The sequence below is a fragment of the Lotus japonicus genome, chromosome 6 (genome assembly GCF_012489685.1).
Source record: "Lotus japonicus ecotype B-129 chromosome 6, LjGifu_v1.2".
In the NCBI taxonomy this organism is placed as follows: domain Eukaryota; kingdom Viridiplantae; phylum Streptophyta; class Magnoliopsida; order Fabales; family Fabaceae; genus Lotus; species Lotus japonicus.
Genome location: NC_080046.1, coordinates 64,577,587 through 64,597,003, shown reverse-complemented (window position 1 = coordinate 64,597,003; position 19,417 = coordinate 64,577,587). Strand labels below are relative to the sequence as shown.

General features: G+C 35.8%; 3 protein-coding genes across 7 annotated transcripts; all 3 read left to right on the top strand.

Moving 5' to 3' along the window:
• Positions 1-1,160: 1,160 nt before the first annotated feature.
• LOC130725835 (non-classical arabinogalactan protein 30-like) lies at positions 1,161-3,318 on the top strand. The gene is made up of 2 exons (XM_057577024.1): positions 1,161-1,832; positions 2,822-3,318. Exons 1-2 carry the CDS (start codon positions 1,307-1,309, stop codon positions 3,118-3,120), a joined length of 825 nt encoding a protein of 274 aa, XP_057433007.1. The 5' UTR covers positions 1,161-1,306; the 3' UTR covers positions 3,121-3,318.
• A 3,513-nt stretch (positions 3,319-6,831) lies between these two features.
• Positions 6,832-12,175, top strand: LOC130723080 (nonsense-mediated mRNA decay factor SMG7-like). 2 transcript variants are annotated; one of them, XM_057574001.1, is made up of 6 exons: positions 6,832-7,039; positions 7,838-7,949; positions 8,046-8,648; positions 8,731-8,853; positions 8,965-9,173; positions 9,879-12,175. In XM_057574001.1, exons 2-6 carry the CDS (start codon positions 7,893-7,895, stop codon positions 11,899-11,901), a joined length of 3,015 nt encoding a protein of 1,004 aa, XP_057429984.1. In that variant the 5' UTR covers positions 6,832-7,039; positions 7,838-7,892; the 3' UTR covers positions 11,902-12,175. The 2 variants fall into 2 exon arrangements, with proteins under 2 accessions (XP_057429984.1, XP_057429985.1); XM_057574002.1 differs by having other exon boundaries at positions 6,833-7,039; positions 9,882-12,175.
• Positions 12,176-13,220: 1,045 nt separating this feature from the next.
• On the top strand, positions 13,221-18,391 carry LOC130723081 (uncharacterized). Of its 4 annotated transcripts, none has more exons than XM_057574006.1 (5): positions 13,221-13,434; positions 15,603-15,680; positions 15,774-15,846; positions 16,621-16,686; positions 18,083-18,391. In XM_057574006.1, exons 2-5 carry the CDS (start codon positions 15,634-15,636, stop codon positions 18,164-18,166), a joined length of 270 nt encoding a protein of 89 aa, XP_057429989.1. In that variant the 5' UTR covers positions 13,221-13,434; positions 15,603-15,633; the 3' UTR covers positions 18,167-18,391. The 4 variants fall into 4 exon arrangements, with proteins under 4 accessions (XP_057429989.1, XP_057429988.1, XP_057429987.1 ...); XM_057574005.1 differs by having other exon boundaries at positions 13,222-13,434; positions 15,585-15,680; XM_057574004.1 differs by having other exon boundaries at positions 13,224-13,434; positions 15,329-15,680.
• Positions 18,392-19,417: the final 1,026 nt, after the last annotated feature.

The following is a 19,417-nucleotide window of genomic DNA, read 5'->3' as shown; positions in this document are numbered from 1 at the left end:
GGCAATTAAAGTTTGGTGATAGCCCCAGAAATACCCAAACTTGATGCATGTATAATATATGGTCACTTGCATTGTTAAGCTGAGAATAATATTCTTGACATGGATTGCGGCCTGCTACTTAGATATAGCGTGGATATACGTCAATTTTTGTTACTGTTAAATGACGTTATGTTGAATTTCTCATTAGTTTTTTTCTTTTTAAATATTAACAACCCCGTTTACAATAAACTAAAATATGATTATTTCAGTATCTCACTCAAACCAATTAAGAGTGTATTTGGGGAAGCCCAACTCATGTTCAATTTGCTCAGGGAAGACAAATATCGCATTCCTGTAACAAAAGGTCAAAGCAACCGGTAGGGGGGTAGGGGTAGAGAAGTTTCACATTCACTCAAGATATTACTAAAGTAAATCGTTATAAATGATAGAGCTATATCACGCCCATAAACTAATGTTTGTGGCTAAACTCAAATTTTAAGATGGTACTAGAGTTCAACTTATTTTTTTATTTAATTTGAGACTATCTAATAATATGAGTCATTGAATTTTCATATTAACCAAATATATGATAAATAATGGTATAGTAATTCTCATCACTAAACTAGCTTTTTGAGGTAGAAGTAGATATAACTCATACTTGTTTCTCTTCTTATCTTTTTCTTCTTTTTTCATCACATGACCTATCATATATCTAATTTCTCTCACACTTTTTTTTATCATGGGCAGACTCAAAAAGGTAGTGGAATCCACCTTTCACCTAAGACTCTAAATGATGTTTTACTTGAATTTTAGTTGAATAAATCAAGACTCTTTTCACTTTTTGTACTATTATATAGTACTAAGCATAGTGTACATAATTCCAACCACTATTATTTTCACTTTCTTTCAACAACATTATCCCTTCAAGGCTTTATGAGTTAAGCTTCATGTACAGTCGAAATAAATGCAGAGTCCATATAATTTAGTGAAATTTACATAGATTTTATCTACTGAAATAAATGTTGTTAACAAAATAAAAATAAAGTTAGCTTGTGATCTCAGCAAATCTGGTCCCTTCCCCGGATCCCCGTTTGGCTCTTCCCCACATAATAGCCGTTTCCCTATAGCAATGCAGACCAATTAATTAAATTGTTTTCTTTTCAATTTTTCTTTTACATAAAATAACAAAAAAACAAAAAACACTTCACTTGAACTCACAGCAGCTTCAGTTCCTATAAATCACCACACCCTGTCTATCTCACACACTGCACCACCACCAATCCACCCTCACTTCTCTCTCTTTCTTCTACACTTGCAGAGAGCAGCAATGGCTAAAACCCTAGCACTATTCCTGCTTTTAGCTACTTCCTTCACTGTGTTTGCACAAGATCAAGAAGTCCTTAACCCTTCCACCATTCCCTCCCTTGTAGCACTTCCACACAACGTTCCACTTCACCCACCAGTTGCAGCTCCACCACCTAACTATCACAACCACCCTGTTGCTCCGGTTCACCCCCCAACACACTCACCTATTCACCCACCGGCTCACGCCCCACACCACCACCACCACCACCACCCACCGGCTCCGGCTCCTGCTCCTATTAAGCCTCCAGTTCACCCTCCCACCTCTGTCCCAGTTAAACCCCCCACCGGCCACCACCACCACCACCATCCTCCTTCCCCTGCTCCTGCTCCAGCCCCTGCACACCACCATTACCCTCCCACCCCTGCTCCTGTTCACCCACCTGTTCACCCCTTCCCTAGAAGCTTTGTTGCTGTTCAAGGTGTTGTCTTTACCAAGTCCTGCAAATATGCAGGGGTTGACACCCTCTTGGGTGCCACTCCCATTTCTGGTTAGTCTCCTTAACTTCAAAAAAGCTTGTTAAAAAAATTAGAAATTGAAACTTTACCAAAAGTACCTACATTTTTTAAATATCCCCTGCATTTAACACACAAACTGTGTTCAGTCACCTAACAAATTTCTCTTTGTTATCTAATGCTATTTCCAGCTTATGTCCTTATCTTCATTTATCTGTCTATATGCTGTTGTTTTCTAATAGATCTAACAAATTGGACAAGTGCATTACTTGCATTCCTCTGTATTTTTATTATTGTTTTTTCTGTTTCTCTCTTGTGGAGCTAGCTTGTACTGAGATCTGTTTTCTGCATGTATTCCATTTTTTACTGTGAAAAATAAGAGGTAAATCACAAAAATCAGAAGCAGAACTTAAGTTTAGATTTTTCCTAGAATTTATTTAACACATTCCAGCTTTCAGGCTTTCAGAATCATTATCTGTGTCTCTACTGTGTTAAATATTACTAAAACATGTTTCAAGGTTTTTTAAAATACATCCCAATTTTTAGAAAGACACCTCGAGTCCCTGAAAAAAAAAAGCAATTCCAGAAGACCAGTATATTGTTATTTTCAGTCTCGAAGTTTTATTTTAGTTATTTAATTTTGGTTTCAATCCCCAGAAAACATTTGAATTTCAAACAATTAGAGATGTATTAAAAAATACACGTAGCTTTTTGTTTATATATAAACATGATTTATTATTAATAAATTAAATTCTATATATAGTACAGTTTTGTAACAAAAAAGGAAGCATGGTACAGTTTTTTGTATGAAATATTGACATTGACCCGTTGTAGCACAGTGTACAGTAGCAGTAGGTAGCTAGTAGTATAAAGTTGGCATTATAGATAGCTGCATGTTTCGAGGGTTTATTGTCTGTGGGACCCTTTTGCATGCGAGAAAGATGAATCATGAAACTCAACTCGCTCTTTGATTGATGATGGCTAAACGACAACTCACGCGTGTCTTTTTCAAAACCAAACGCAGGTGCCGTTGTGAAGCTCGAATGCAACAACACCAGGTACCGATTGGTTCAGAAGGTGAAGACTGACCACAACGGCTACTTCTACTTGCAAGCTCCCAAGACCATCACCACCTTTGGGGCCCACAAATGCAAGGTCTTTTTGGTCAGTGCACCCGCGGGCCTCAAGCCCTCCAATTTGCATGGTGGTGTCATTGGGTCTGGGCTCAGGCCCGTCAAGCCTTTCCTTTACCAGAAGCTTCCTTTCCTGCTCTACAATGTTGGGCCTCTCGCGTTTGAGCCCACCTGCCCAGGCCCACATTAAACTGATTAAGCTGTGTTTGGTTGGTTTGTTTTGCCTTTTTATGGATGAATGAATGAATAGCTTTATTGTCTCCATTTCTAGTATTTTTCTAGTGTTTCGAGGTGAGGGTGTGGGTCCTTGAACTTGTAGTAATGATTTAGCTTTATGCTTGAATTAATTATGTACAATAAGTTTGACTGTTATAGCTTTATGCCAAAACCTGCTGTGCTGATCCATTTTGATCATCTTATTTATAACTAATTATTAAATAATCCTCCAAGCTTAAGCATGATGCCATTAATTATGGAAGGTAATAATAGTAACTTAATTTTTGCATGGGACGTGTAAGGCACCTTTACTAGATAGAGAGATTGCAATGAGAAGGACAATGGGATCGTAACGGATAAGAATAAGATGCTATGGGAGTTGGGACCCATAAAATAAAGACTCCGTAATCATATTATAATGTGCAATCTTACTTTGTCCTCATCAAGCATTGGATTCCTGTCTACTATTCAGGACAATATGATCATGGTCGTGGGTCTTTTACACACGCAACATCATGGATGATTATGGACTGGGACTTTTCTCTTGGCTTTTATTCGACTCATAATTGTGGATGTTCAACGCTGCGTGATAATGGAAGATTTTGTATACTTGCGAACAAGTTAAATGTTTGTCCTAAGAAAAGAAGGTACCAGAAAAGAAAACAAGTGAAAACTAAAGAAGGGAACAATACTTATTACAGTGTTAGTATCTGATTTTCTGGACCAATCATTTTTATATTGCTGAGGGTTTTTGTTTTTCTTGTTTGTTCTACGGATGCCAAGCCAGAGTTAAACACTTAAACCGAAATTGCGAGACACATACAACATAAAAAATTTGTCTCGTGTTTTTAAAAACCATAAGACAAATCTAAAAGACACTTGAAAAATGGAGGAATACACAAGATATTGATACATAACCTGATGGTGTATCTGGATGAGACAAGGATGGAACAGAGAGGTTGAGTGCGGCAGCGGGCAGCAAGACCAAAATAATTGTGAGTCGCAAAGAAATTGGAAATGATTAAAAGAAGAGCAGCATAGCTTTGCTTATGAGTGATCCAGTATTGGAGCGGTTATTGTTAGTGGGGTTAGCAATTTTCGGAAAAGCTTTAAAAAATAGCGCTAGAATAATGCGCCAAAATTTTAGCTTATTTTTAAATGAAAAAATAACAAGATTTTAAAATATATTTTAAATAACCATGATTGTTGTGCTTCGAGTCCGTTAACAATCAAGAATAACTTCAATTATCTATTAAATTTGAGATAAAGAATTTGAGATAAAGAAGATAAGCAACGGTTCTTTCAAAAAAAAAAGATAAGTAATGGAAATAATTAAGTTGATAGCCTAACTTTTAACAGTGTTTTATACTTTTTTTATTTAAGAGTTTAATAGATATACATTTCCGGTAAAACAATTTTACACTAACATTCAATTACACTATGTCAGTTGAATAAACATTCAAATTCATTTTTAATTTTAATTAAAATAAAATTATATTTTATGATTTAGCAAAAATTTATAAGAAATATGTAAACAAATTTTACATCGCCAGTGTATGATCGGGGGAAATCTGACCAAACCTACCCAGAAAAGGGTAGGAGAAGAAGGGAGCGAAAGACATTAGGAGAGGGTGACTGGAAGAGGTAGGAGCCCGAGCATGTGATGAAGAGGCAGTAGTCTCGAACGATGAAGGTGAGCCCAGAAGGGGGTTGTGTAAGTCACTTCGATGCTTAAGTTAGTTTTGGTGAGTTATGGTTATGGAGGAAAAGCATAAGTGTAGATGGGTTAGGAAAAATATCAAGTTATTACCTTGGCCCCCTGAAGAAAGGGACCTTTTATATAAAGCACGAGAGCTAGGACAGCCCTCAGGAGAGGTCATAAGAGCCTAAGATCTAGGGTCTCTTCCAGCCGTTGGATCTGTCTACAACCTCTGCAAGCCGCAGGGATCCAACAGCCCAGGGTTCCTAGTGATCAAGTGGCTAGGCCTCGAGCCTTGGTCCTAGCTTTTTGTACTAGGGGTGTAGGGCCAGCGATGTGATGGTTGAGTTGATTCAAACCTCACCTCCCGTTGTGGCGTACTGCTAGCGTTGTCTTCGGTTCCTTTGTGTCCGACTTTGTCGTCGGGTCGGTACCGCAGTCGAGTGAAGGTTGTGTACTTGTTCTGGTATAGTGGTCGGGTGGTGGGTACCTTAAGTAAGGTATACTATTGGCTTGGTCGAACCCAAGTGGTTCTCAGGCCCTATCTTACTGAGGTGATGAAGTCAGGTGTGACGGAACGTTCGTCCCTTTAGGCACAAGGGGATGGTCGGTTGTTCCACCGACTCCCAAAACAGTAGTCCCCTAGTTCTGGTCCACTAAGGCAGTGGAGCGAGAACTAATGAGGTGATCTTCCTCTCCGTGTCGGGAGGGGGTCAGTCATTTTACCGACTCTCAGAACAGTAGTCCCCTAGTTCTGGTCCACTAAACATATTTTTACCAACAACTTTTTCATTGTTGGGAAAAAGTCTACTTTTTGCGTCAATCCTTAAATGTTGTTGGCATACAATAGGCTATTTTCCAACGACAATTAAAGTTGTTGGGAAAAGTTCATTTTTCGCAACAATATTAGTGTTGTTGGTAAAAGAATAAATTTGTGGCAACGAGTTGAAAATGTTGTTGCGATAAACATATTTTTACCAACAACTTTTTCATTGTTGGGAAAAAGTCTATACATTTTGCGTCAATCCTTAAATTTTGTTGGCATACAATAGGCTATTTCCCAACGACAGTTAAAGCTAATGGGAAAAGTTCATTTTTCGCAACAATATTAGTGTTGTTGGAAAAAAATTAACTTTGTGGCAACAAGTTAAAAATGTTGTTGTGATAAACATATTTTTACCAACAACTTTTTTATTGTTGGGAAAAAGACTATACATTTTGCGTCAATCCTTAAATGTTGTTGGTATACAATAGACTATTTCCCAACGACAATGAAAGTTGTTGGAAAAAGTTCATTTTTCGCAACAATATTAGTGGTGTCGGGAAAAAATAAATTTGTGGCAACAAGTTGAAAATGTTGTTGCGATAAACATATTTTTACCAACAACTTTTTCATTGTTGGGAAAAAGTCGCTGCCAATTAACTTATTTCTTGTAGTGTTGCTTTTATTAATGAGTTGTGATGTTATAGTGATACCCTTTGGCATTTGAGTTTGGCTGCTTTTAGAGCATTATTGGTGGAGCTTTTGTTTTGGGGAAGATGTGCAGTTTTTAGTTATTGACTTAACTACCAGCTCTGGTTTGATTTTGTGACATTATTAATTTTTAAATAACACTTTATGTAGAAGAGTGAGATTCATCTTATACCATGAATCCTGAGATAAGTCCCAAGGCACTTTCTCTTTGGTTTACAAGATACTTCATTTTCACTCCAACTATTATATACTCATATCCATTTGACGAATGTTTTCACCAATTCAAGAAACTGTAATGGTTACTTTCAACAAATAATTTTTCCGATATTCAAACTTATGTCATCACTTGAGGGTCTAGCTCGATTACAATTATAAGAACACCTTCTTCATAGGAAATGATGATAGTAAGGCTCTTTATTTAATTCATTTTAATAATATTTTTCTTCACAAAAGTAAAAAAAGTTTTATATTAAAAGCCAAAAAATCGAAGATAGTTGTCCTGTAAGCAGTCTCACTCATGATCATAAATCCATAATCCTACCTTTTCCTTTGTCTGTTTCACAACTGAACCACTGTTGGTGGTCCAATTCTTCTTGCTTCTCTTTCTCCCTCTATCTCTCTCACAGGTGTATGCTGTCAACAGCTTTAGATAATCTGGGCTCACTTTCTGGCTCCTTGGTTGCACTGGAACTCTTTACTCTAGAATATCTTGTTCATTAGGTGATCTTTTCTTTTCCTTAAATTCTTGTCTTTCATTTATAACTTTTTAGTTTAATTGACATAACAAATTCTTTGTTTTTACTTCAGTATATGTTCTCTGTCTTTCTCTGTGATGTTCTAATTTTGTCAATTCAGTTCTGATATGTGTTTGTTCATGAAATTGCAACTCCCAAACTTGCTTGATTTCCTATGTTTCTCCTCAAGTTATGTCCTAATGTGTAGTAAACTGGTATGCAACTTTTATGCACAAAGATCATGATGTTCATCTAATTGCTCAAACAAGGTTATCAATCATCATTGTTATCTTCTTAAACAGTACTCTGGATAGATCTCAGCTTAGAGTTGGTTATTTGTTGTAATTAGGTTTTGGTTCTCAGCATCACGTGCTTAATTGTCTTTTATTCTTTTTGTCACTTTGGTATACCCAAATTCAAGGAAAAGTTTAATTTTTTTAGTATGATTCATCCTTGAAATTTCATACTCATTTCTCAAGGGACACAAAACTGACCCTTTCTCTTAAAACTCTTGTTAATTTACGGATAGATTCATGAGTAGTTTATGAGGTATCAGCACATATATCAGAAGTTATCTATGGCCACCCATACTTGAGTTTGGGAGTCAACCTCAAAGTTGAAATTTAAGCATTGAAATTAAATTTCATGCATGTGTTTGTAGTATCCTTATGTCTAGACTTTTGAGTTTTGACCATGTTGAAATTGACTGTTAAGAGTTCATATTCATACTTGAGGTTTAGATTTTGACTACTTTTTTCTGTCATTGCATCATGAACGGCACCAGTTATAATAGGTCAGGGTTCCAAACAGATGCATTGCCTTTGAAGTAAGCCTCGACCATGACAACCAATCTGTCTCTTTCTTCAGTAGCTCGTAAAGAAGAAGTCTTACTTGAGGTGAATTTCTGAAACTAGCATTCCTTGTTCTGCTTTAGATTTGGGAAATGTATTTTAATTTGATATCCTGAACTTCCAACTTTGTGGCTTGTTCAGATCGGGAATTCTGAAAAGCAGTTGTGGGCACTGATCCATTCTAAAGGCCTTTTGCACTCGGATGTTCAAGACTTGTACCGCAAGATCCGGTCTAGTTATGAGAGAATCATCTTGAATAATTACACCCACTCAGAACTTCAGGATGTGGAATATTCTTTGTGGAAGCTCCACTATAAGCACATTGATGAGTTTCGCAAAATAATAAAGAAAAGCTCTGGTGATGGGGAGAGCAGAAAATCAGGAATGCCGCAAACTGGTTTTGTCCAGGGAAACAATGACAACAATGCTAAGTTATTTAAGTTGTTTCTGTCAGAAGCTTCCGAGTTTTACCAAACTCTGATTGTAAAACTCAGAAAACATTATGGAGTCCCAGAAGAGGCCTTATTTTATAAAAAGGGTTGGATCTCTACTTTTGTTGAACCAGATGTCAAGCTAAAATGCCGATATTTATGTCATCGCTGCTTAGTTTGTATGGGGGATCTTGCCAGGTACAAACAACAATGTGAAAACTCTGATATTCAAAATCATAATTGGTCAGTTGCAGCAACCCATTACATGGAAGCAACAAGGATTTGGCCTAATAGTGGAAACCCTCAAAATCAGGTAAATGTTTCTTGTCACCTGCAAATGAAAAACTTTTATCTTCTACATTTTTTCATATGACAAAAACCTTATTCGTACGCAGTTGGCTGTGCTAGCAACATATATTGGTGATGAGTTTCTTGCTCTATACCACTGTGTAAGAAGTTTAGCAGTTAAAGAACCTTTTCCTGATGCATGGAACAATATTATCTTGTTGTTTGAAAAGGTAATATAATATTGAGGCTCTTTAATATACTACATTTATTCTATCTATATGTTTAGTGCTTCTAAGCTTCTTTTATTGCCATCTCCTCAAGTGTCTCTTATGATCTTGCAGAACAGGTCATCTTCTCAGCAGTATGTTTCCAGTGATGTCTGCTTTGATTTCTTTAAACCTTTTGGAAGAGTTGGTAAAGAGACAAAGGCGCAACTGAAAGATGATTACTCAAACTGCAATAAAGTTGAAGATGAAAGTAGTCATTTTACAGACACAAAGTTATGGTCTCTTATGGTCAGAATGATAAGTTTCCTCTTCATACCATCAAGGTATATCTTTGATTCATTTTATTTTATTCTAGAATTTTCATGTCCTGTGCTGGTTTTTTACTGTTTTAATTTCCCTCTTGTAATCGAATGGAGTCATTCTTATTCACTGTATTGTTGAATAGAATTTCTTCAAGAGTACATCTGTTCAGTTTACAGTTAATAACTAATTTATTATGTAGGGTTTTTAGTTTCCTTAAAGTAGCTAGTGTTTATACTAACATCTGTGAATATTATGTTGTGAGCATAGCTTTTTTACACCACCTCAGCCCCAAAAGAAAGATACTGATGCCAACATTCTAATTTCGCTGTGATTATTGCTGCATGTATGTGACTTTTTTACTGGGAGAAAATAAAAGAAAAGTTATTTCTTCAATGTATTCCAATACGGCTATTTTCTCCGGTACCCATTTAAAAGGGAGGGTTCTGTACCTTTTTGTCTTAATATGCCATGTTATCTTTTATAAAAAAAACTAATTCATGGTTCTGAATATTTTAATGATAGCGCTGGAATGGACATATTTCATTGTTCAATATATTATGTCATTTGTTTTGGGTGAAGATTTGTGCATATCACTACTAGGATGCACTTAATCTGCACTCCTTAAAGACTTTGTTTACTTGTAGAAAGACTTGTAGCAATGTCTACACAGTTTTAGGTCACCTATTATGCGTGTTCTGATGTATTTTATCTCATATCTCATGAAGCAGTTTTGAGGAATTCTCTAGTGCATTTGCATCTGCAATTGGAGAGTTGGATAAAATGATGGAGCTAGAAGATATAGAACTAAAGGACATGTTGGAGTCCTATAGTCAAATGGCTTTAGCTAGAAGAGGTCCTTTCCGAGCCATACAAGTAGTTTCTATTCTCATTTTTTCCCTCAAGAATCTAAATGATAAACATGAAAAAAATGAATCAGAAGACAAAAATGATTGGCACTTGTTGCAGTTGGCATTTACTACTTCTTTCATCTTCATGGGACGTTTTATTGAAAGATGCCTAAATGCTAGTTCTTTGAATCATTGCCCCTTATTACCTTCTGTGCTTGTTTTTGTGGAGTGGTGTTCAAGCATTGTTGATGCAACTGAAGTATGTTCAACTGATCAAAAGAGTAGAAAGGCCATTTCTTACTTTTTTGATGTGTTTGTTGAACTTTTAAATAAACTTAATGACAACAGAAAGGAAACTGAGAAGCTTCTTGATGCTACCCCTCTATGGGAGGATTATGAGTTGCGGGGCTTTGTACCTATAGCTTGTTCGCATTCCTCATTGAATTTTTGCAGTAATTGGGATCACATAGACAATTTTAAAAGTGGAACTGAATTGCGTGCTGAGCGCATCAGAGAAGCAGCAATGAAGATTGCTAGCAGATCAAATCATTTGCAAAAGTGGATTACATGTGATAAATTGGGGAAACAAATTCTTGTGGCTAGACCATATGAGGATCAGGATAGGAAAAAAGGAGAAAATGTGAAGTCCAATGGCAATAGGACAGGAGGGGAAGAGCCTAACCAACAAACTAACAAAAACAGGGAGAAACATGGCAAATGGATGACAGAGGATAATCCCAGTAGCTCGAGTACCGATGGGAAATCTTCTGTAGTGGAAGAAGAAGAAGAAGTTATTCTCTTCAGGCCTCTCACAAGGTATAATTCAGCACCATCATACCCCTCTACCTCACCTGATGACCAGATATCACCAAAAGACAAAGATGACCAAAGTTTACCATCTGATGATTGTTTGCGCCGTGCTACGTCTCTGCTCATGGCACAAACCCCAGATCAAACTCAAACTGATCCATGGGGATTCCATGGAAGCATTTTGAATTTCACGACTGACGGACCACTCAAACAGCAAGAACCTTCAACAAAAGAATCAAATGTACACACTTTTTCAGAAGCCCCAATCTCTGCTGGCCCTCCCTCACTAAATGCTTGGGTTCTTGATGGAGGAAGCTTGAGCAATAACAGAAACAATGGGACAAAAGGTCTTAATGAGCACAGGTTGGAGCCCATTGAGGAAATAGCTTCATCTTTGGCTGGTCTTTCCATCAATAACAGTGAGAGTTTAGTCATCAGTTCAGTGGATGAATCTTCAAACTTCAATCCATCTTTTGCTACATATACTATTCCATTACCTTCTGCTCCATTGTTGCCTGAGAATGCTGCTTGGTTTACTGATGTACAATCTACTTTATCTGCACCAAGATTTCCAGTGAACTCATCACCAATAACTGGTTTTTCAGAATGGAGTCCTAATTATGGACCACATGGATATGATCCTGGATTTCCAGTTTCGTTAAGCGGATACCCACCACCTGGCAGAATGACATCTTCAGAATGGCTGCGTTGGTACAGAGAGAATCACAAGCACAATTATATGCAGCCTACTTATTTGAATCCTCATGGTAATGGAAATCATGAAAACTTCATGTATCATGATACTTACCGGTTTGATCAATTCGATCGATGGGGCAATGCTGTGCCTTCTAACCAGCGTGTATATATGGAGCCTCCAGGACCCCCACCATTGCATCATGGTTTTGTTGGTGCAGGTGAACACAAAGCCAGTCTCTTCAACAATTTTCAAACACCAATCCCTTATGGGTGTGGTGGTGCTGTGACAGACCTGAGAAGTGAGCCACAGTCTCTGCTGGAGTGCCTGAAGCAGAAGGAATGGCGACTCCAGCATGACCCTAAACTCAGAGGGCCTACATTCATGGGAGATTAGAACCATTTCAACATTTGGTTTTTGTGCACCTTGATCTACACTTTGGTTGCATTGTAAAATATGTATGGTTGATATTTATAGGAGAGATCCTCCTCCTTTCAGCCACTTTTCTCTGATTTGCATGTAAAATATATAGAGTTGAGATTAGAACCAAAAATCCTTATTCCCAGAAGTGGGTACGTGATTAGTGAAAAACAAAACAAGCTTACCAGCCATGGCTACTATGAGATTATGATTAAAATTGTAGAGGAATATATGATGCTAATTTATGGTTGGTTTGAGTGTTATATCTGAAGATTACTGCATATGAAAGCTGGGTAAAAGTTGGTTAGGTACTTGGCAGTGAAAAAAATTAAGCCGAAGAATAAAATGGACATCAGACCAAAGAAAACATTTTTAAGTAGATTTAATTTGGACATCAGACCAAAGAAATCAATTAAGATTAGATTTAATTTGATTGAAGAATGTATTATGATATTTGTGTAGTAAAAGAATATAAATTAAGATTGCAAGCAGTTTATGATAATCTTTTTTGCATTTAAAATATAGCAATAAAATCAGTTTAAAACCAACCAGAAATGTAAACAATATCGAGTGTATGAACTATGAACTACTGGTAAATCTATGTAAGACATTTTGGGATAAACATATGACATACAAGGTAAAAAGGGGGACTTAAGCCAATTGATTATTGGTTATGGATGAATTCTTGTTCTTCTATAAACTTCTTCACTTATTCTTGGGATCATGACTTTTTTAATCAAATCAATCAGGGGCAGGGCATCAGGGACATTGTTAGGTATCTCACACAAGAAACTAGGGAGTATCTCATATAATAATACATGAGTATTGTGAGGTACAAACAAAAATCAACAATAAATTAAAGTACGTTCCTATAGATACCACCACACACATTTTCCTATTATTTCTATATGTACCGCACTTTGAAGGTGCAGTATCAGGTATGCATTTTTTTTCCATGGAATTTAATGAGGATGCAGTGATATTAATACCAATGCCCATCTTGAAGGAAAAATAATTATTTGATGTATAGAAACTAGTCCTAGAATGAGATGGATATGAAGTGACGTTGAGCATAGAGACAAAACACAGGTCGGAGTCATTAATGTGTCCGCTTATGAGTCTGTACATTCAAAGGATATCATAACCTCCTCCTTCACATACATAACATGTGCATGTTCCATGCAGGGGCGGACCCACAGCCAGCCCAGGGGGTTCAGTTGAACCCCCTGAAAAAAAAAAAATCCTACTTACCCCCCTGTAGTATTTATTTTTTGAACCCCCTGAGAATTCTAATTTGCACCCTAGACCCCAACTCCTCTCTCACACACTCATCACGTCAGATCTCTCTCACGCTCTTCACTCTCATTCTCTGATTTCTCTCAGTCTCTCACGATACACCACAACTCCACAAGCACTCTCACCCATCAACGCGCACCACCACCGGCCACCACCACGCCGGCCGCCGCACCACCACTGTCCAGCCGTGCCTCTGGCTCTGCGGTTCTACAGGTATGGCTGATTTTCCTAACCCTAAATGACAAAATTGATTTCCTTTCTCTTCTCCTTTCTCAAGCTTGATTTCCCTAAATTGATTTCTTGTCTTTCTCTTCTCCTTTCTCAAACTTGATTTCCCTAAATTGATTTCCTCAAATGTCATAATTTCATTCAAATGATGCAAGAAATAGGAATTTCAAGTTTTCAAAGTATGATTGGCTTGTTAGTTGTTAATCCAAGCTTTGGTTCAACCTGATTATCATATGAGCTATGAAGGTGATCAGTGGTCTTATAGAATGGGTTGATTGGGTTTTATCAAGGTTTTTCGAGGTTAATCCAAGCTCTGGTTCAACCTGATTATCACTTTGTCTATGCTGTTCTTAAGGCCATTCATGTTCTGTGTTCTTGTCAATTTCTAGCTTAGCAAATGGCCTTCATAATATAAACTTCTCAGTTCTAGTTTACACGTGAGTTGGTGTTATACTGTCAGAGTAGTTATGTAGTTCAGAAATCTGAATCAGATATCTACTGGTATTTTTGGTCCTTTTCATTTTTTTTGAACCACCTTGTAGGCGTACAAAAAAAAATGAAGTCCACCAGAAAGAAAAAATAGCCTTGTTACCCTTGTATGTTATTCTTTGAAGGTACTGAACTTAATTGACCACTATATGTTAGAAGTAAATGATTGTGCAAGTCTGATCTAGTAGATGATGTGTCTAGTTGGGGAATGTTGGGCATGTCTAATGTTATGCTGCAGAAGGCTTGCTATTACAGGTCTCTTTGATTGTCTTCATTAATGTTGTTTGCTGTCTCTTGAGAAGGAAGGGTGTTTGTTTGCCTTGAGCTAATTTGGCTGTGGAGTCGTGGAACCTGAGGAAAGAGTACCGTGAGGACTTGTTATGCTGTTGTTTCGTTTTTTTCTTCTCTTTTGTTCAAGTGCTCTAGTTTTTTTTTCCTTGTTTTGATTAGTGCTGTAGTTTTATTCATTGCTGTAGCTTTATTATTATGTTGCTTTGAACCTTTTATCTTACTTAGGAGAGTTTGTTTTCCCGAGGCTTATTCCTTATCAATGAATTTCTCTTTTCTAAAAGAAAATATTGTGTTGGGTTGTGAATTTTAACTTCATTGATAGCATAATGCATGGAGAATCTACTAGACACAATAATAGGCTAAGTGGAGGAGAAATCTTTATCATTGTTAATATGACACTATGCAATCTATATCAATTCTTACTTTTGAAGAGCTAAAGAAGGTAAATCCCCCTAGTGTCGGTTAATCCTTGTTGTGTTGTGCAAATATGCAATAGTTTGAAATACTTCATGATAACAAAGAATCAAAAACTTCATACCAGTGTTATAGAATATGATAGCAGCCACATATAGTGCTATGTCTAAGAAATGGAATACTACCAAACTGGGTTATGCAAAAGCAAACTACAACACAATCCTCTTAAAAGCACAAATAAATTCCACATTATCTTTCTGTGTTTTTGTTATGGTCTTTTGTAGTGGGATTGATTAATTTAATTTCACTTTCTGTGTTTATGTTCTTGTATAATTTCTGATGTATAAACATATTACAGTTGTTTTTATGTATATTTTTATCGATTTGCTCATTTGAAAAATTTGAACCCCCTGACCCGGGGTCCTGGATCCGCCACTGTTGGAACCAATATGTCAAACTATAGGATATAACATAATTTTATTTTTGATGGTTTGGATAGTTTATTAATGATATGTTTGGTATATATATAGAAAAGCAGTGAGAGAAAAGAAAGAGATCGAAAAATAAGCTAACTTTTAGGTTGTTTGATTGAAGAGAAAGTGGGAAAAATGAATATATGTAAGATGATATAAATATCAATATTAATTATATATATAAAGCTGAATAAGGGAAATTATGCATCTAGGTCGATTGATGGACAAAAACAGAAGCACATGAACATATTTATGAAGTTAAGCAGCTATGGTTCCATTCCTTAAGAATTATATGATGATAGTTACTCATTAGGAAAGCCCGGCATGTACCAAAAAAAAGCCCACTATTTGATTTGTCAATACTATTCACAAAAATATGGCCACATGACATGACTACTTAAGGATAAAAACGTAATTTCGTACGTAATCTTGAGGGAGGCACTGGCACTGTTATATCACCTTCACTAGGTTCACCGGCCACCGCAGATTTCATTCGCTTTTGCTATTATCACTCAGCATGGAACCTAGAAATTTCGAGCCAAGACACACTGGAGAGTTATTCAAGTACTGACACTGTTCTTCCAACTACTCAACTTTCATTCATAATCTTCTTCTTAACTGTTTTTCATTCTATATTGTTTTCTGGTGAATGAACAGGCATATAGATAAGCAAAACGAGGTTTTCAAGGAAGTCAAGACCTCCATGTTGCGTGCAGAGCTAAGACTCAAGGTTCTTTCAATTCATATCCCCAATTTCGTTTTTCATTCTTAGGGTTTGCACTTCTCTATCGCTTCAATTTGTTTGGGGCTTTGTTTTGTATCAAGAGAATTAATTAAGAATTTGCATTCTTTGTTTTTCTATGGTATGGACTTTTTGCATTTTTCTATTGGGAATTTGATACCTGACATCTGATATTACTAATCAATTAAACTTTTATTCTTGCTCATTTGATTTCAATTTTTTCCTTTGAAATAATCACTCACATGTACTGCTTATATGGCAAAGTTGATGGCTCCTTTGTCTTTGCATTTTGATACTAAATTCTTGTGGGAAAGTTAGTTATCCTATTAATCTAGTTCATTTGGTATCTAGTTTCAATCTCTTACAACCAAACATTCTCTCCCATTGATTTTATCAGCTCCTTGTCTGATTTATCTTCTGAATGATATGTTCATAACACATATTTTAATGGCTTGTTGGAAAACCATGTTCGGTTATGATTGACCGTTTGTGTTCTAGAGTTGCATTCCTTAATTCTTACTAGTTTATTTGTTGGAGAGAGTGCAAAGTATGAAAATATGGGTATTTTTTTCATGCTGTCTATATCCGGGTTGAAATCTCATCTCCTTCTGATGGTGGTGACTTTCATGTTGCAGTTCTGTTTGAGTTTAATATTCAAACTTCATTTGAACTTGTATTTTATTAGCTTTTTATTGAACTCAAGTTCATTTGGTGGTCATATACATCAACTTGAATTCCTGAAATTTTGTAATGTATCTATAGGTGGAAGAAGGTGTGCTGATGCGCAAGCTGTATGAAGTTATGTCAGCTCACGGTCTCGCTAAAACGGTTTGTAGATCTTCATCTGCTTATCCCTTTTACTAGCCCGTTAAACAGAATATTTGTGTGTATGTTCAAAAGATTGAATTTTTTATCTATATTCTTCTTTTTCTTCTAGGTTCTTGATTAATAATGATCATATAATTGATCATTCTTATATTTTTTTTCTTTTGGTTTTTAATGTGGATAAATTTAACATGAAAAAATGCTTTTTCTATTTATATGTGACCCATAAAATAGATGACCATGAATCATTATATAGCAATAGAAATTTAGAATGCAGTATATTTATGTTGTGTATTGCGGGGGGCATCCAAGTCTTTGAATATGGGAGAGAAGGAGCTGATCTTTGCCTATGTGATTGTGCTTTGAAATTTGCTACTTTCTCCAAAAAGTCTTGGCCTATTGTTCTTATGCACTCCAAATTTATATCCACTTTACTTCTTTTGTTTTCGAACACTCACCCTCAAAAGTCTTAGTGAACTATATTTTGGTCGGTTTTAGATGCCATTTGTCTTGTCTTCAATCTCGTAGTCTAGACTCGTATTTCAAGTTCCACAATATATGTGTCTCGAGTCTTCCCTTGAATCATCAATAGGCTGTGAGACCATTTGAACTTTTTTGATACCATGCTTGATATTATTATATCCCAGTCTTGGACCTTGGGAGAGGAGATGATCTTTTGGATTTATGCTTGAAAATTGCTACTTTGTCCAAATCGCCTTAGCTTATTGTACCATTGCAATAAGCTGTATAATTTATATCCTATGCTTCTCTTAGTTTCAATTGACATGGGACTTCTTTATTTTCCAACGATTTACGGTAATCGAGTATTGCTTCCCCTGTGAACAGGGCATTTGGTTATCTGAATGTTGAATCTGTCAATTGAATATAAATCACAATCACAAAATGCAGGAGATTGAATTTCATCAAAGCAAATTGTATTATTTGCAAATTGTATTATCTGAAAGTTTGAATGCCCATTTTAAGTATTTCTGATCCAGTTGGTTTAAATTAGTGCCCAATATCATTGTTTGATCTCTATTAACCTACCTCACCTAATAGGAAAAATACTATTATTGTTTTTGTTTCTTACAGAATGATGATTCCATTTTATTTATATTTGTAAATACAAAATGTTTTTATGATCTTTTTTTCAATGAAACAAGAGGTTTTGCCAGGTATTATCACACTTTCTGTTATTTTTTGGGTAATTCTGTAGAGATGCTTCTCAAGAGGTCGAGTCATGATAGTTTGAATTGATTTTTTTTAGTTATACATTAAGCAAGTCAAGTTTGTTATACACTGGCACAAATATCTTATATCTACCCTTGTTTTTTTCATTGATGCGTATACATTATCTAGGTTGCTCTAATATCTATTCTGACGTTTCACTTTTCTGCAGAATTATAACAATTCCATCACATCTTATAATACTGGAGCTGAATCCTACGATAATGAACTCAGTGGAGCAAATAGGGAACAGTGAAGAATTTTTTTGTTCCTTCACAAGTAGATTTTAGACAAACAAGTTTTACAGTGTATGAAATAGAGTTTGCTTCTGTTCTTTCTTCGGCAGCAACTTTTCTGTAAAACAAAATTAGTGAACCATTAAAACCGATATAGGTAACAGTAGAGTTCACAGTTCAGGAACAATACCTCTTTGCCTAAGATTTTCAGTTAACTATACAAATGAAGACGTTTTTTATTTTTATTTTGAGGAATGCAAGAATTACAATTTTCCAGTGGCAACATGCACATAAAAAATCGTGGGGAAAGGGATATTTAGAGGGATTGACCTTCTCTACGTCTGACTAAAAACATCATCACAAGAGTCTGAGATAATTTATATAATTAGCTTATGATTTTATTAGAAATAGTTGAGCTAATTTTCATAAGTTATTTAGATTAGCTCACAAATAAACATTTATTAAATTTTTTGAGCTTATTTCAAACTTCTCAATAAAAACTCAATTGAAGTGTTTCCTAAAAGCTATGTGTATGTTACCAAGTGTTACAAAAAACGTGGTTGCCTCAATGATCAAGTTCTTTAGAATTCAAGCCCAAAAAAAGGCTGATATCAATTCGTCGGGATCCTCTCAAATGCAAATTTTCTAAGTTTTATGAAGTTGAAAATTTGTGTATATTTCTCTCTTCATATGTATTGAATAAGTGAGATTCTTTGTAATTTATGAAGAGAAACATATACTTTCACGGAACATTTTCAAAACACTTGAGAAGATCCTAATCTGAACGATTATTGGGAACTAGTATTATACCCGTTTGTCCGTGCGATGCACGGATAATTTTTTACGAACTCCACTGTTAATTACAATTATTGAGTATTTGATATATATGGAATAATACAATGATGTATTTACTAAGACGTACAATTTCAATTAGTCAAACACTTATATCTCATTATTATCTTATGTTTATGTTTAAATGTTTTATCTTTCTTATATATATGAATTAGATGAGTTTCAAATGTAAATTGTGTTTGACCCCTGTCGACTTGCACTTTGGCGCAATCTTTACGGTAAAAGATGAAAAGTTGACTGAAATGTAATAACATATTAGACTGTGAGAAAGATATTTGAAACTAAAAGAAAATATTTACACATCAAAGAGTATTATTCATATCTCACTTTCTTTCCTATCTCATTTCCACACATTTCTCTATTTTCTCTTCCTATATATCTAAGGTGGATGTGGATAAGAAGTGTCAACAAAACATTAT

What these genes read in the sequence shown, in the direction of transcription:
- LOC130725835 (XM_057577024.1), top strand. Translation starts at nt 1,307, where the DNA reads ATGGCTAAAACCCTAGCACTATTCCTGCTTTTAGCTACTTCCTTCACT. An exon ending in GGGTGCCACTCCCATTTCTG is followed by an intron (nt 1,833 to 2,821) that starts GTTAGTCTCCTT and finishes AACCAAACGCAG; the next exon opens with GTGCCGTTGTGAAGCTCGAA.
- LOC130723081 (XM_057574006.1), top strand. Translation starts at nt 15,634, where the DNA reads ATGGAACCTAGAAATTTCGAGCCAAGACACACTGGAGAGTTATTCAA. An exon ending in CACACTGGAGAGTTATTCAA is followed by an intron (nt 15,681 to 15,773) that starts GTACTGACACTG and finishes GTGAATGAACAG; the next exon opens with GCATATAGATAAGCAAAACG. An exon ending in CTCACGGTCTCGCTAAAACG is followed by an intron (nt 16,687 to 18,082) that starts GTTTGTAGATCT and finishes ACTTTTCTGCAG; the next exon opens with AATTATAACAATTCCATCAC.
- LOC130723080 (XM_057574001.1), top strand. Translation starts at nt 7,893, where the DNA reads ATGACAACCAATCTGTCTCTTTCTTCAGTAGCTCGTAAAGAAGAAGTC. An exon ending in AAGAAGAAGTCTTACTTGAG is followed by an intron (nt 7,950 to 8,045) that starts GTGAATTTCTGA and finishes TGGCTTGTTCAG; the next exon opens with ATCGGGAATTCTGAAAAGCA. An exon ending in TTATCTTGTTGTTTGAAAAG is followed by an intron (nt 8,854 to 8,964) that starts GTAATATAATAT and finishes ATGATCTTGCAG; the next exon opens with AACAGGTCATCTTCTCAGCA.